Raw genomic sequence first — 17,922 nt, 5'->3', positions numbered from 1 at the left:
GTTACAACAAATTTTTTATGAATTATGAAAATAATGTGATATTCTTATCTTTCCGGTTAAGTCAATATTTGTTTGCAGATATAATAAATAAGAGTTAATAATGGCATTATCTATTGATGAAAGTAACATTAAAGACAAGAGATCACAGAGTGATCTTGGCGCTCACCAATGTGCCATTTTTGAGTGTTCCAAATTTCAAGACTTACTGACTAGCTCAAGGTCAAATTTCATTTCCGTATACAACACTTTGCATGTGGTCCAAATTCGAAAGCTGTAGCTTGAGAAATGTGAAAGTAGGTCACTAGATCAATTTCAAGGACGAAATGTGAAAGTAGGTCACTAGGTCAAAATCAAGGTCAAATTACACTTCAGAACACAAATTTATGCATGTGGTCCAAATTTAAAGCCTGTACCTTCAAAAATGTGAAAGTAGGTCACTAGGTCAATGTCAAGGTCAAAGTTTGTTTCGGTACACAATCCTATGCATGTGGTCTAAATTTGAAGCCTGTAGCTACAGAAATGTGAAAGTAGGTCACTAGGTCAATCTTAAGGCCAAAGTTCATATCGGTACATAAAACTATGCATGTGGTCCAAATTTGAAGGCTGTAGCTCGAGAAATGTGAAAGTAGGTCACTAGGTCAAAATCAAGGTCAAATTTTATTTCGGAACACAGAACTATGCATGTGTTCCAAATTTGAAGCCTGTACCTTCAAAAATGTGAAAGTAGGTCACTAGGTCAATGTAAAGGTCAAAGTTTGTTTCGGTACACAAAACTATGCATGTGGTCCAAATTTGAAGGCTGTAGCTTGAGAAATGTGAAAGTAGGTCAGTAGGTCAAAATCAAGGTCAAATTCCAATTCGGAACACAAAACTATGCATGTGGTCCAAATTTGAAGCCTGTACCTTCAAAAATGTGAAAGTAGGTCACTAGGTCAAAGTCAAGGTCAAAGTTTTTTTCAGTGCACAAAACTATGCAAGTGGTCCAAATTTGAAGGCTGTAGCTACAGAAATGTGAAAGTAGGTCACTAGGTCAAAATCAAGGTCAACTCATGTCAAGGTTCATCTTGCCACTCAAAACCATACATCGAGGGCTTAGAGCGAAACTGGTCTATCTGCTTCTATTTCTATATACAAATAGACCAGTTTCCCTCTAAGCCCTCGACATGTGGTCCAAATTTGAATGTTGTAGGTTATTGACAAGAAGATTTTAAAATCTTTTCCCTATATAAGTCTATATGAACCATGTGACCCCCCAGGGCGGGGCCATATTTGACTCTAGGGGGATAATTTGAACAAACTTGGTAGAGAACCACTAGATGATGCTACATTACAAATGCCAAAGCCCTAGGCTTTATGGTTTGGACAAGAAAATTTTCAACGTTTTTCCCTATGTAAGTCTATGTAAACCATGTGACCCCCGAGGTGAAGCCATATTTGACCCTAGGGGGATAATTTGAACAATCTTAGTAGAAGACTACTAGATGATGTCATATACAAAATATCAAAGCCCTAGGCCCTGTGGTTTTGAACAAGAGGTTTTTCAAAGTTTTTCCCTATAAAAGTCTTTATAAACCATGTGACCCCCGGGGCGGGGCCATATTAGACCCCAAGGAAATATTTTGAATCATCTTGGTAGAGGACCACTAGATGATGCTTCATACCAAATATCAAAGCCCTAGGCTCTGTGGTTTTGGACAAGAAGATTTTCAAAGTTTTTCCCTATATAAATCTATGTAAATTATAGAAATAAACAAAGGGCCATAACTTACTAAACAAGAGCTGTCCGTATGACAGCCAAGCTCGACTATTCGAAATATTGTCACAGAAGCAGGAAATTATTACCCAAAATGTTAAATATCAAAAGAGTTTTAAGTTCGAAACGGGACATAATTTGACCAAAATGCATATCAGAGTTATTGGACTTGATGCTATCAACTAGTTTAATAACCCCGAAGAAACATGTTAAGTTTCAATTCCTTATCTGCATTAGTTTTGGAGATAGAAAGTTCTGGTTAAAGTTTCTAAGTCCAAAAGGGGGCATAATTTGCTCAAAATACATGTTAAGAGTTATAGAACTTGACCTTGTGAGGTTGGTAACTGACCTAGAAAATGAATAAATAAGTTTCAAAGCTATATGCCTTTTGGTAATAGCTGTATGTACTTGCACGCAAAACTTAACCAGGATTTTCTAAGTGCAAAAGGGGGCATAATTTGCACAAAATACATGTCAGAGTTATGGGACTTGATTCTATCAACTAGTTTTATAACCCCGAAGACACATGTGAAGTTTCAATTTAATATCTGCATTAGTTTTGGAGATAGTAACTTGCATGTAAAACTTTAACCAGGATTTTCTAAGTCCAAAAGGGGGCATAATTTGCTCAAAATACATGTCAGAAATATGGGACTTGGCCCAGTGAGGTAGGTAATTGATCTAGAAAAAGAAAAAATAAGTTTCAAAACAATATGCCTTTTAGTAATAGCTGTATGTACTTGCACGCAAAACTTTAACCAGAATTTTCTAAGTCCAAAAGGGGGCATAATTTGGCCAAAATACATGTCAGTGTTATGGGACTTGACCCAGTGAGGTAGGTAATTGATCTAGAAAAAGAAAAAATAAGTTTCAAATCTATATGCCTTTTAGTAATAGCTGTATGTACTTGCACGCAAAACTTTAACCAAAATTTTCTAAGTACAAAAGGGGGCATAATTTGGCCAAAATGAAGGTCAGAGTTATGGGACTTGGTGCTATCAACTAGTTTTATAACCCCGAAGACACATGTGTAGTTTCAATTCAATATCTGCATTAGTTTTGGAGATAGTAACTTGCATGTAAAACTTTAACCAGAATTTTCTAAGTCCAAAAGGGGGCATAATTTGCTCAAAATACATGTTAAGAGTTATGGAACTTGACCTAGTGAGGTTGGTAACTGACCTAGAAAATGAATAAATAAGTTTCAAAGCTATATGCCTTTAAATGATAGCTGTATGTACTTGCATGCAAAAACTTAACCAAGGTGTGACGCCGACGCCGACGCCAGGGTGAGTAGAATAGCTAGACTATTCTTCGAATAGTCGAGCTAAAAATCGTTGAACCAGTCTGATTTTCAGGGGGACACAACTAGGGTACCAATACATCATTCTCACAAAGTTTGGTCAAAATCCCCCAGGTAGTTTCTGAGGAGATGCGATAACGAGAAATTGTTAACGGACGGAAGGACGGACGGACTGACGGACGGAAGGAAGGACGACGGACCACGGACGCAGAGTGATTTGAATAGCCCACCATCTGATGATGGTGGGCTAAAAGTGTCTTTCATATTAGAGTAGAGAAACCATTAAAAAGTTATCAGATCGAAGAAAAATATATATATATATATATATGTTCATTTTTTTTTCAAATATGTAATTTGGATCTAATATACATGTACCTTTTAAGACTTAATTTACTTACATTAACATCTGTTCCACTTAAGTCGGACTCATGTTTGAACCTTTTCTGGGTGAAAAATTTGCGCCACATTTTGTACTCCTTGGCTATTGTATCTAGCCTCCTCTTCCAGTAATAGCCCTCCAACACTACAGCCTGAGGAGATAAATGTCAACAAGTGAGTCCAATTTAGCTGACGTTTTATTTCTTATCAATGTTCCTATTTGTAAACTCACAAATTAAAAACATTCCTGGATCATGTCCTAAAAAACACTCTTGTTTCATGAATTCCAAACATCAGGAATAAGATTGCTTACCCTTACTATGCTGGACACAATTGATTCTGCCTTTGCACCAGTGTAGATCATGATCAGCCTGCATATCGTTGCAGTCTGATCATGATATGCACTGTTCGCCATTCAGCTTCAGTAGCATCCCTTTAAACAGTTAATCCTAATGGTACTGTCCAAACTGAACAACAGACAAGTTCATTATAGAATTTTAGCAAAATAATGCTTAAATTGCTAAATAAAGTGTACGTGAAAATTACCCAATCTACAGACCCTACCTCTGGTCGACTGTGACCTCCTGCATCCTGTAGTGGAGTAGCAAACTGACATACTTTTGTTTTCCTGCCAAAGATGTCTGAAATACAGTGGAAGTTACTACTGTTAACTTACAAACAAGTTCATTTTTAATTTAATAAAACCTTTCATTCAATAAGGTCAGAACATCCAAAATCGAGAATTGAACGTTCCATTCTGAAAGCTCAGACACAAATGTATAGATCTGCACTGAATTGCATGTCTAACAATACTTAAACATACAAACATCAGTAATATCTAAAACTAAACATTTTCGCACCTTATTATTATCATTAGTACTGCTTAAAGTTGTACATGTCTCAAAGCATTTTTTGCAGTAATGTGTATTTATGATATGTTTTGTTTGTTTCAGGTTTAGCACCCCTTTTTTCAACAGTATTTCAGTCATGTAACGACAGACAATAAAACTAAGTACTTTAAAATTCTATTCAAGCAAGAAACGTGGAAACTGCACAAAACCAGGTTTTCGCATATGAATAAATAAGGGTTGTTTTTATTTCTAAGAATAAGATTGAACTTGGTAGAACTGATTAAAGTGGGTCAAACTTTTAAACTGACAGGATTATTTTAATGAATGCCTGGCAGGTTGGGAACTGAAAATGGTATTCTTTGTAAGTTCCTAGCTGAAACCACCACTCTTAAAGTTTTAATGCCCTTTTCATACAGATTTTTTTTGTTTTGTTTTGGGTTTAACACCATTTTTCAACAGTATTTCAGTTATGTAATGGCGGGCTGCCCGGCAGTTAACCTAACCAGTGTTCCTGGATTTTGTACCAGTACAAACCTGTTCTCCACAAGTAACAGCCAACTTCCCCACATGAAACAGAGGTGGAGAACGAATAATTTCTGACACAATGTCTTTTATCGAATCATCACGGAGGACATGCACCTCGCCCAGGGCTCGAACTCACGACCCCGCAATCTGTATGTCTGCGCTCTCCCTATTGAGCTTAGCAGACAGGCTTTTATATCGATAACAACCCACACCAACTTAACACTTATCAGATTAATACATCAAATGAAACCGTACATTGCATGTGCCATTCCCGCCAAATGATGTTGTTCACTCGGATCTTGTCTTTGACGTTCATGTGCATGCCACGAAACTGCTTCCATTTTGGGGACGTCAGCTTTCCACTGAAATGAACATACCTTATGATGTATATGTATATCTTGTGAATTAAGAATTACTGCTGAAAATATCAATTGGACACATATTCTAAATTTATTTTAAAGATGCTTTTATGTTGAAAATCACCCTTGAAATATGAGTGAACTATTTTCTATCCAGCTGTGTCTGCCTAATGCAAAATACATGTAACAGGATGATTTCATAATAACTAATACAGATTTTTAGAAAACAATACTGCGTATTGCCCAACAAAAACATTAAAATTTTCTTCATTCCATTTCTTTTTTTTTTTTGCAAGAATTAATTAAGACAGCATAAACACCATTCTTCTTTCATTAAATTCATCTGAAAAAAAAATCAGACTGTCTTTGACATTTGTTTTTCAAATACATAGGAAAAATAGATTGCCAAATTAAGTAACTTTGCTATTTCATAAAGATCAGATCGAAACTTGTCATCCAAAATCAGCATACTTTAGCATGAACATCAAGTGATCCAATGACGCAATGCCATTTTTGTCGAACATGCTGCAAGTTCGGTAAATCAGTTTTCAGTTGTCATATTAATTTTTTTCTGGATGTACATGTAGGCAGTGTTTCTGTATTCCAGTATAGACTTGTTTTCTGCAAGTGACTAAAAACATCTTAACATTAACTAACAGGATAAACTGGTCAGGTTAGGTTTGTTGGGTTTAACGTCACAATGACACAATTATAGGTCAAATAACAACTTTCTAGCTTTGGTGGAGGAGGAAGACCCCAGATGACCCTCCATGCATAATTTCATCACGGGCTGGCACCCGAGTAGAATAACTGACCTTCTGCAAGCCAGCTGGATGGCTTCCTCCTATGAAGAATTCAAAACTCCGAGTGAGGCTCAAACCAACATCAATGAGAGGCAAGTGATTTAAACAACCTTAAGCACTCGGCCACAGAGGCTCTTAAACCATGTCAGTTAGACAAACTTGTCTTCTGTTGAAATATCAAAGAGACCATTCATCTCCCAAAGACGTAAACTCATGACCTATCAACAAACAGGACCATGTCCACAATGAAGCAAAAAAAAAACCCCAGATATTCATGTCCTCACATTTTCTCTCCTAACAAATATTACAGAATTTGGAAAAAAATGTCTCCCTTTTTGTACATTAATTTCTATATAAATATACAAAACAGCACAAATCAAGTGCTTTTAATCAAAATTAGGTCATGATGTAATGTTTCATCATAAAGTAAAAATGTTACTGGAACAACCATGAAAAAGTCATTCAATTCTGAACTGTTTATCTTTATGTTAATACTTGAATTAAAATTTATCTACTTGAAAGATTTGTATCGGCTTTTTAACATATTTTTATCTTAAACTATGGATTTCATACCAGTATTATCCTATTATCCTCTAGTAAATCAAATGAAGGGGTTAAGCCTCATGACGATGACCTTTCGGGTATTTAAACAGAAGTTGTCTTCCCTCTCATTACTGTAGACCAGTCCCCTTGTGAAGTTAAACGATAATACGGATAGTAATTAAATGAAAACTTAAAACAAGAGGGCCATGATGACCCTATATCGCTCACCTGCTAAATACACTACATGCAACATATGTAAGGTCTGTGCCACGTGATTCCAGAAGATTTAAATTGGATTTAAATTTATGTTGAATGCACACATGTATACTGAACATACTATACATGTACTTAGCACATTATTAGTTCTCTGTTGAGAAACAGACTTTATATTTTTTTTTACATAGTCTTTTCAACTATCATTTCAGTCATATCTAAAAGCTTTAGGTCAAATGATGAAATGGTGTATGAACTAAAACTGTATTTGAATTTCCCTATATGTATAAAGCATGACTGAGAAAATGTTTGGGCTGAATGTCAAGATGGTTTTTTTTTTACTTTTTCCTTGGTGATATATTGTTTAATTTTACTTTAAACTTTCTACTTTTATTTTCAATACTTAGTTCAGCAGAGATGAGATGTGTATACCGTCACTAATCCCTACCAGCAAATGACTGTTCTGTCAGTGACTTCTTGCAGGTCATTGACCTCTTGCATTATTTACACAAACTGACTGATATAAAGGGATTATACAAATTGATATTGGGTTATAACTGTATCTAAAGCATAAAATTTTGGTCTCAATGATATTTTCCCAGTATTTCCCTGCTGTCCTGTAAAAGTAGTTATTATTAATCAGCAGGAAGCAAAGACTTCAGCAAAATATTATGATACACATGGCATGTTTTGAATATTTGAGCCGCGCCATGAGAAAACCAACATAGTGCGTCTGCGACCAGCATGGATCCAGACCAGCCTGCACATCTGCGCAGTCTGGTCAGGATCCATGCTGTTCGCTAACAGTTTCTCTAACTGCTGTAGGCTTTGAAACCAAACAGCATGGTATGGATCCATGCTGGTCGCAAAGCCACTATGTTAGTTTTCTCATGGCGCGGCTCATTTGTCGATTTGAACTGGATTAAACAGAAAGGAATTTTGTGAAAAAATATTTCCCCACATGTACCTACCTACCAAACCTATGAAATAGGGTGTGCGAAGGGGAAACAACTAGTGTAGAACCGTTATAAATTAAGGGAAAAACAAACTGTAAAAATCCCCACTTAAAGACCAACCAGGGTCTTTCAAGTTGGGAACTGACTATTTACAGGTGGCACTTTAAGAAGGAAACAAATCATAAAATGTTGTTAATGACATTCAATTTTTTCATGTTTAATGATATAGATAGTTCAACCATCCTTCAAAAATAGTAATATATTTTAGTTTAAATTTCGTAGCTAAGCAATATTATATACAATTACAGTCACCCATGTTCATACATGATTTTTTAAATGATCAGATGATAGGATAATTTGATTTATTACTAATTTACAAGGCAATGTCCTTCAAGTTCAGGTCTTAAACAAGAGCTGTCTGTTGACAGCGCGCTCGACTATTCGAAGCATTGATAGAGGTACATGTATAGGGTCAAAATATTACCAGAGTTTTTCCGACAAAAGAAAAAGAATAGATAAGACAAACAATGTACTTGCATTTGTGGATTTGGAAAAGTCTTGCACTATATGGCAATGTGTGACCATGTTGGTAAGCAAGTGTTCGAAGTTTCAAAGCCATGCATCAAACAGTTTAAAGACAAAATATCAAATGGTATGCAAAACTTAACTAATTTCTATGTCAAAAAAGGGCCATAACTGAGCTAAAGTCCTTGTCCTAGGTATGTAGACTATGATGGTAAACAAGTGGTCAAAGTTTCAAAGCCATATGATAAACAGGTAAGGCAAAATAAGGACTGGTATCAGGGCTCTCGTTTGGCAAAATTTGGGGCCGAATATAGGCCCCATTCCCCCCTCAAAATAGTATGTTTTTTTCCCCCTATTTTCAAAAACAATCCCCCCTCCAGTCCAATAACATCAGTGCTAAGCGCTTTGCAGTTGACTTGTTGGCCTTAAAATTTTACTGTTTCCAATTCAGTGGCTCAAGAAAAAAAAAAGCAAGTGTGATGACTGAATAATGTTGTTTATAATCAGCAGAATTCATACAGAAGAGTTTATAATTAACAGAATTTAGGTTTGAGTCAGCAAAATTGAAAAGAATGTTTATATTTGTTTGCATTTCTTTTCGCATTTGAAATTCCCCCTCAAAAGATTTTTTTTTGAAAAATCATGAGAAATTCCCCCCTTGCATGGACCCTGGCCCCAATCCCAAAAAGCAAACGAGAGCCCTGCGGTATGAAAAACTTAACTGATTTCCAAGTCCAAAAAGGGCCAAAATTCAGCCAAAATAGTTGACAGGGTTATGTACTCTTGCCTACAGATGGGAATCATGACGATAAGCAAGTGTTTAGAGTTTCAAAGCCACATTTCAAAGTTTTGACAAAATGTTGACTTGTATCAAAGATGAACTAATTTCCAAGTCCAAAAAGGGCCATAATTCAGCCAAAATTCTTGACAGAGTTAAGTTCTCTCGCCTACAGATGGAAATCATGATGATAAGCAAGTTTTCAAAGTTTCAAAGCCACATGTCAAATTGTTTTGACAAAACATCGACTTGTATGAAAACTGAACCAATTTCCAAGTCTGAAAAGGGCCATAATTTAGCCAAAATCCTTGACAGAGTTATGTACTCTTGCATACAGATAGACATCATGACGATAAACAACTGTTCAAACTTTCAAAGCCAAGTCCAACAAGAGCTGTCCGTAAGACAGCGCAGTCCACTATTCGGCGATTTGACAGTAAAATGAATATATGTCTAAATAAGAGACCTCTACGTTAAAAGGAAGATACACCAAGGGGCGTAATTCTGTCAAGAACACAAACTAGAGTTATTGGGATTGTAACCACACATGCAGATGATGATGGTAAAAATACATTTTTAGTTTCAAGTCATAACCTTATATAGTATTAAAGTTATGTCCAGAAAACGAAGATTGTCAAAAAATTTAAGTATGAAAGGGGCATAATTTGGTCAAAAATACAAATCAGAGTTATGGGGATTGTTACCCAGGGTTTCCTCTGGGTCAATTTCACTTTGCGCCAACAAATTCGCCAATCAGGAAAAGTTTGCGCCAGTGGCTCTCAAGTTGGAGCCAATAGTCTATGATGGGCGACATACCATTTTCTTTTTCAATCTCTTTTTCATTTGATTCTTTACAGTAACCATGCAATTTGCTCTTGAACCAGTCTATCCTAGTATCACATTAAATCAAAAATAGTTTTTAATCTTCTCAACCATTTTCAAGAACATTTTCTAAACGAAAGTAATTGCTCAATCTATAAAATTATCACCATTTTTAATTATCTCCCTTTAAGGGTCATTTTCACTAAATACATTTAGATATTTTTAAAACATGAATATTTATCCTAATATCACATTGAATCAAAGAAAGTTTTTAATCTTCTCAACCATTTTCAAGAACATTTTCTAAACAAAAGTAATTGCTCAATCTATAAAATTATCCCTTTATATAGTTTGCCATTTTTAATTATCTCCCTTTAATGGTCATTTTCACTAAATAGATGTTTTTAAAACATGAATATTTATCCCTTTATTCTTTTAACTTTTTATTTCAAAATTAATTTAGGTCACTTATCAAAAACAGTGTTGTTTTATATTATTTTATAACTTTTGAAAAGCTTTTTAAAATGCTTAAGTTTCATTATATATATTACTAAATTTCTTTTTCCTTTCATACATAATAATGTATAGTGAAAATACCACCTACAGGTATAATTAGCACTTTGTTTTGAAGCTCTGGGGTTGAGCTTGTTAAAATTATCCCGGTGTATCAATGCTTTACATTGGGCACGTAAAAGAACCAAAAGGACTGCTTTAGTTCATTTGTATCTCAAATTCTCGATTGAAATTATGCAACCGTGACTGAAATTTACAAACGCATAGATTTATTTAACAACGCTTGAGCAAAATTTATTTACAATCTTCTCGGTCTAAATTACTTCGGCGAATCGGATTGTCATTAAAATAATCTGTAAATTTATCTCGCGTTTTTTGCATCATAAAAAATGTGGTGCATTAGATGAAGCACACAGCTAATATTTCGTTTCATTTGCTTTCGTGTAAGTAGGCGGGGCTAAATTTGGCGAATCAGATTGACTGATAATCGTTCTTGCGTGGAGGAACGCTCTAGTGACTCCGCGAAGTTTTAAATTATGCCCCGAGATGTAAATCGATATTGACACGTTGTGTATTGTCTTCGTGTAGTGTTAAATATAGGATTATCCGTTATTGCCTCATTGATCAGAAGATCAGAACGGCGATTATCTTGTAGGCGCCAATGAAATTCGCCAACTGAAGATTTTTAGTGCCAGAATTTACATTTTGTCGCATTTGGCGCCATTGGCGACTGACAGCGGGAACCCTGGTTACCACTCATGCAGATGATGGTGATAAAGATACATTTCAAGTTTCAAGTCTTTATCTTGTACTGTACTAAAGTAACTCCAAGAAAGCGAAGATTGCCAAAAAAAATTTAAGTATGAAAGGGGCATAATTCTGTCAAAAATACAATTAGAGTTATGGGGATTGTAACACACATTATAAAGAAATATCTTTAATTTCAAGTCATTATCTTTTAAAGAACCAAAGATATGTATCAACAAAGCTTTAAAAAAAATCTAACATGAAAATAATTCCAAGTATAACAATTTTGTGACCTTGACCTTAAGTACAATGGGCCCAGCCCCTGCACATACTTTGTTTGTATGCTGGACAATGTTTATGTGGACTTATAGTAAGATATAAGCAATAGTAACAAAGATATGACAGAAAAACAAAGGTTCCAGAAAAACTTTAACCTTAAAAATAACCTAAGTTACGTATAACACCTTGATGACCTTGACCTTGGGTATAATGGGCCCAGACCCTGCACGTACTTTATTTGTATGCTGGACAATGTTTATGTGAAGTTAGAGTAAGATATAAGCAATAGTAACAAAGATATGACAGAAAAACAAAGGTTCCAGAAAAACTTTAACCTTAAAAATAACAATAATATAACACCTTGATGACCTTGACCTTAGGTATAATGGGCCCAGCCCCTGCACATACTTTGTTTGTATGCTAGACAATGTTTATGTGAACTTACAGTAAGATATAAGCAATAGTAACAAAGATATTACAGAAAAACAAAGGTTCCAGAAAAACTTTAACCCTAAAAATAACCTAAGTTACGTATAACACCTTGATGACCTTGACCTTGGGTATAATGGGCCCAGACCCTGCACATACTTTATTTGTATGCTAGACAATGTTTATGTGAACTTACAGTAAGAGATAAGCAATAGTAACAAAGATATTACAGAAAAACAAAGGTTCCAGAAAAACTTTAACCTTAAAAATAACCTAAGTGTAACATCTTGGTGACCTTGACCTTTGGTATAATGGGCCCAGCCCCTGCACAAACTTTGTTTGTATGCTGGCCAATGTTTATGTGAACTTACAGTAAGATATAAGCAATAGCAACAAAGATATGACACAAAAACAAAGGTTGCCGAAAAACTTTAACCTTAAAAATAACCTAAGTATAACACCTTGGTGACCTTGACCTTGGGTATAATGGGCCCAGCCCCTGCATATACTTTGTTTGTATGCTGGACAATGTTTATGTGCAGTTACAGTAAGCTATAAGCAATAGGTTACTAAAAGCTACCAAAGACATAGAGTGGTAACAAAAAGAGAGCTTTGTGCAGAGGTGCGGTTTTTGGGCCATAAATGAAAATGTAAACTGGTACGAAAAACTTTAGTCTTAACCAAGAGTTCAAAGTTAAAAGGGGCCATAACTCAGCCAAAATCCTTGATGGAGTTATGTACTCTTGCCTAAAACTGGACATGGTGATGGTACTTTGTCAAAATGTGGACAGGTACGAAAAACTTAACCAATGTGTGACGCCGACGCTGACGCAAGTAGGATAGCTCTATTTATTCTTCAAATAGCCAAGCTAAAAATCACAACTGTACAATTTTTAGGCTGAATAAATGAGTTTTAAGGATTTCATCCATAGTCAAATTAATTTTCATAAGTTCATTGAAATTCAGATTTGTATTAAGTCACTGCTCAACTGACGTTTCTGTTTCCATTAAATCTACCATGTTAATGATTATTACTCCAAGTAGTTACTTTAGATTTACATTATCAAGTGTTACAGGGCTCCAGATAAGACGCGTATAAGCGTATTTTACGCTTTGAAACAATGCATATACGCATGCCTGATAATTTTTTAGCATACAAGAGCTGTCAGTGGACAGCGCGCTCGACTATTCTCAGTGCTTGATAGTATAATATAAGCAATGAGTAAAACTTTAACATTACACTAAGCATATTCTTAGTCGAAAAGGGGCCATAATTCAGTCAAAATGCTTGATAGAGTTGCTTCCTCCTTTTTACAGACTAGGATCATGATGGTAAACAAGTATGCAAAATATGAAAGCAATATCTCAATGGACTTTGAAAATATTTGGGGTGGTACGCAAACTTTAACATTTATTCTAAGTCGAAAAGGGGCCATTATTCAGTCAAAATGCTTGACAGAGTTGCCTCCTCCTTTTTACAGACTTGGGTCATGATGATAAACAAGTATGAAAAATATGAAAGCAATATCTCAATGGACTTTGAAAATAATTGGGGTGGTATGCAAACTTTAACATTTATTCTAAGTCGAAAAGGGGCCATAATTCAGTCAAAATGCTTGATAGAGTTGCCTCCTCCTTTTTACAGACTGGGGTCATGATGGTAAACAAGTATGCAAAATATGAAAGCAATATCTCAATGGACTTTGAAAATATTTGGGGTGGTACGCAAACTTTAACATTTGTGTGACGCTCACGCTAATGCTCACGCCGGGGTGAGTAGGATAGCTCCCCTATTCTTCAAATAGTCGAGCTAATTAAAACGTAAATGAAATTCCAGAAACGCACGCAATGACTTTTTACTAGACTAAGTGTAAACAAAATCTGAAATCTTTTTATTCTTCAACTCTTTTACATTTTATTGGCGTAAAATTGTTTACAAAGTATCCAAATAACACCGATCAGCCGCCTGAATGGTCCTGTGATTTTTCCAATAAACTGCAACCTGTTCTGCGGTAACGTGTAACCAGACAGTCAAATCTAGCGTTAAAGTCTCGTACCTGTTCTAGTAATAAGGAAAATGCGATACGCAAGCGATTTTTTATGAATTGGGTATTAGGAATTTTACTTGCGTTTCATTACGCACACTGTATGAATTCAATTGGGTTTTCTGCAATTTTAATTGCGTAAATACGCAAATACACAGCTTATCTGGAGCTCTGCTAATATTATTACTAAGTAGAGATATCAAATTTCGATTATATAGTCAAAACGTACCCAAACCAAAATGTACCTTTAATGAACAAGACCAGCGCAATGCGGAGCAATATACGCCCGAAGGTATGATATTTGACCCCTAAGTGTGACCTTGACCTAGAAGTGAGCCATCAAAAACATGTGCTCTGCATGTTGTCTCAATGTGATAAACATCATACATGTCATATCTCCCGCCGGGAGGCTTTTTCTCCCGTATTTTCAGTATATCTCCCTCCGGGACATGAAAACCTCCCGTAAAAAAATAAATTCAGAAAAAAAGTCCTCTGTCGAAAAATCGTATCTCGGACCCAATGCAGACCTTTAGAAAATACTTGAAATTCAATATCGAGTAGCCCGGAAATACACTTCAAACATAATTTTCATAGTTGACTATAATCCCTAGCTTGTTTATCGAGAGATACACGCCTGAGGCATTAATTATCTTACCACCTACTGTCACCATCTGCAAACAATTAACCATTTAATCTTACCCGTAGACAATAGTAAACATGTGCATGGGAGATTTTAGACTGTTTCAATAACACCAAAGCCACTGATCCGTAATTTTTCAAAACAATATGTAAACCAGTCTTAAAATTACGTCATTTTACCGCCACCTGCCAAAGTGTACTTTCGTTTTCGCTGACCTTAATATTTATCGGGAAACACTCTTTTCCCATATTTATCGAGCCATCAGAGGATGAGACAGGTTAGTGCTAACACTGAGTTTATGTTTCTCAATTTAAATACTTGCACAACATGCAAAAAATCGATAACAACTTAACAAAATTGGCGAGTTAATGTCACACTACACAGAATTTCGGACAAACATGAATTTGGATAAGTGAATTTTATGAAATAAATTGCAATTCATATTGCCCGAATAACTGACTGCCATTCCTTTGTGATATTGTCACGTTGCAATAATTAACAGGAGAACAATTCCCAGGTTAAATACATGTAAAGAAATGACCGCCCTTAAAAGACTGTTTTGACATGATATCTCCGCAATCTTTTGAGTATTGTATGCTTAAACATGTCAAAAAGATCACTCTCCCCAGATGCAGAAGCATCAACACATAAAGCAAAAACAAAGTTCCTGGTTCAATCTTTCATGGAATTCTGAATTTCCTTGGATTAAGTTAAGTGCTATAAGTAATAATCATGCATTCTGTACACAACTGTTGGCTCCACTCATCAATTCAATGTAAAAAAACTAGATGATTTTTTTCATGAAAACAGCTATTTAGCGCATAAAAAGTGAGCGAATAAAAGTCTCCCTTATTTTTACCCAAATCTCCCTTAAAAAAGCCCTGCTGAGGCAAAACTCCCTTATTGACCGTCTTAAAATATGGCATGTATGAAACATTTGTGTCAAGTTTCTTCCAAATCCTTCAAGGGATTCAAGAGTTACACATGATGTGTTGTTTATTTCACCTGAATGACACTTGAGATGAGTGTTTTGAGCAGCTAGTGACATATTGGAGGTCAAATTAATTGTACTATAATTGGATTAAGTGACAAGTTTAATTACCCAGCTGATTAGATAATTCCGCATGCGTTGGTTAATGTTGTTTATACTATTATAGCAAATTTAATTGTCGCTCATGTCGCAGTTAAGTGGTCAGCTGGTATCTAATTTTAATAACTATATGCGTGTTTGTCAAATTTACAATCGTTTTTTCCCCAGGATTAAAGAATTATTGTCGCACCACGTAATTTTACGCACACCTATTTCGACGCCATTTTTGTTTTGACCTCGTTTTCGATTAACTTGGGGTTTCCGATGACGTAGTTACTCGGTGTAATGACAGAAAACATCATGATTAATTTTACCGATAAAAAAGTTTGAAAGTTCAGGATTTGAAGAGATTTATCTAACTTACATTTACCCTATACATGATTTTAATGTTTCTACTAATGCAAATTTTCATCCATTTTAAAAACGTCCCTGTGGAAGCTTAGATTAAAAAAGTTACTGGAAATTTTGTTGTACGTCTGCAGCCGACTTTGGAGCTATCAAGGTCACATCACTGCCATGTGACATATGTAGTCGCACTATTTTATGCACTGTTTTGGAAGATGTACGCATTATATATCAATGCGATCATTACTACACACTTCAATTTTTTTTCTTGTCAAGTAGGCTGCGAACACTGGGTTCATCTAAAGTTTTGTATAAAACAAAATGTGCCAAATTCCTCTGTAAACACTGCAGTCCAGAAAAATGAAAGAAAAAACATCAGACAGCGTGTATTAAAAAAGCAGAGTGATTATTTATGTTCTTAGCCCCTTATGTTCATGAATGTTTAAATGTTTTCAGATTTATTTATATCATTTGTCCTTAATATTGATTATCTTCTTGCATCTGCTTTTGTGTCAAGTTTTATTGCATTATCCATGACAGTTATGGTGTAGCACATTACTTACAGTGATTACACAAATGTTTAAGCCAATCAAAAGCTTCGTAACAAGTATCATGTAAGATGCGTCGAAATAGGTGTGTTAGAAAAAGTATGGCCGACCTCACTAGTTGTTGTTTACCTTTTGATTTCTGGCAGTCATTTGTGTAGAATAAGATGTTATTGGTATGATTCAATGCATAAAAGGTTAGTGCACATGCAACATCTAAAAGAGTCACCTATGTTACTGAATGAAAAAACGCGGCCATGTTCCTTGTTATGTGCGTCGAAACTGGTGAATCTGGGATATAAATACTTCTGTTTCCTGACCCTGTGACTTACCATACAACGAGAACAAACCTTTGAAATCATCTCCAGTTTTTAAAGATAAAATATAGTCTCCTCTTTGTAAATACAATTCTAAGTATTCATATTGATAACCGTACCTTTAGCCAGCCCTGTGTGGGTTGTCTAAAGGTCTGGTAACCGGATGTCCAGACTCCGGACCAGGTCTAGAGGTGCGGTTTCCGGACCCATAGCAACTGCCAGTTTTGTTTACTGAAAAACACTCAAAAACATGAAGAATACAGCAAAAGTTTATACTTGTATGCCAGTGTAAGATGCTCAAACAGGGTTGACAGAGAGGCATCCAGAGTCAGTGTCTGTGTTGATCTTGGACCAAATTTGTACGTAGTGAAAGTGTCCTTGCTTGCTTCAGCAAAGTCGAACCCGCCATTTGACTCATTGTCCTCGTCTGAAAGATAGTCTCCAGTCTTATTATCGTGGACTCTGCTCACCATAAAATGGCCACTGTGGATTCCTTCTTTTTCTTTACTTTTTCCCCGTTCTCTAGATTGAAACATCGTTGCGACACTGACAGGCCCTTGCACCTGTGTTTTCATGTTACCCGAGCCCGGATAAATAGTAAAACTCGATTCAAGCATATCACGACCTTGAATAAGCACTAGTTATAGCAATAACATCAAAACAATCTTCTGCAAAAAATTTTGGCTGTTCGCAGCCATGTTTTTACGAAAGATCATAAGTTTACTGCATGATCATTGAAATTGACCAATCAAATCACTTAATTTTGGTACATCGGTCAAGGATGTTTCAACCAAGGTAAAGGTCAAATAGTAAAAGTACCCGACGGAAAATAAATCACAGGAAATACTATTTTTTGACATTAAAGTAATTATATGGTGAACTTGGGGTTACTCCAATATCTTTGCAAATAAAAAGTAGAATTATTAACTACTGGTGTAAAATGTTGAACAGTAAAGACGATAAGATTTACAATATTTTATATAAGATTCTAACATGACTCGATATGATTTCCATTTAAACAAAGAAGGATATCAGGCTATCTATATTCTGCGATAAACAACGGTTGACGTGCGGACCGTTAATCCGGTTTAAATGACACACAAAATGCTTTAAAATGGAAAGAAAAAAAGTAGGGATCGCCGTGCATCTAAGAGATTTATTAA

The 17,922-nt window shown here is 35.6% G+C and overlaps 1 protein-coding gene across 2 annotated transcripts in view; it reads right to left on the bottom strand.

The window, feature by feature from the left end:
* Nucleotides 1-17,466, bottom strand: part of LOC123533853 (MLX-interacting protein-like) — a 97,123-nt gene extending 79,657 nt beyond the window's left edge. For both annotated transcript variants that reach the window (XM_053519909.1, XM_053519910.1), the window contains exons 1-4: nucleotides 17,036-17,466; nucleotides 5,066-5,172; nucleotides 3,999-4,075; nucleotides 3,455-3,586 (exon numbers count right to left, since the gene is read on the bottom strand). In XM_053519909.1, coding sequence (XP_053375884.1) covers nucleotides 3,455-3,586; nucleotides 3,999-4,075; nucleotides 5,066-5,172; nucleotides 17,036-17,376 — 657 coding nt within the window. In that variant the 5' untranslated portion in view covers nucleotides 17,377-17,466. The remainder of the gene's footprint in view (nucleotides 1-3,454; nucleotides 3,587-3,998; nucleotides 4,076-5,065; nucleotides 5,173-17,035) is intronic.
* Nucleotides 17,467-17,922: the final 456 nt, after the last annotated feature.

This window comes from Mercenaria mercenaria, chromosome 12, assembly GCF_021730395.1.
Source record: "Mercenaria mercenaria strain notata chromosome 12, MADL_Memer_1, whole genome shotgun sequence".
NCBI classification, from domain to species: domain Eukaryota; kingdom Metazoa; phylum Mollusca; class Bivalvia; order Venerida; family Veneridae; genus Mercenaria; species Mercenaria mercenaria.
Note: the sequence above shows the minus strand (reverse complement) of the source record. Positions and strands in the feature narration are given on the sequence as shown.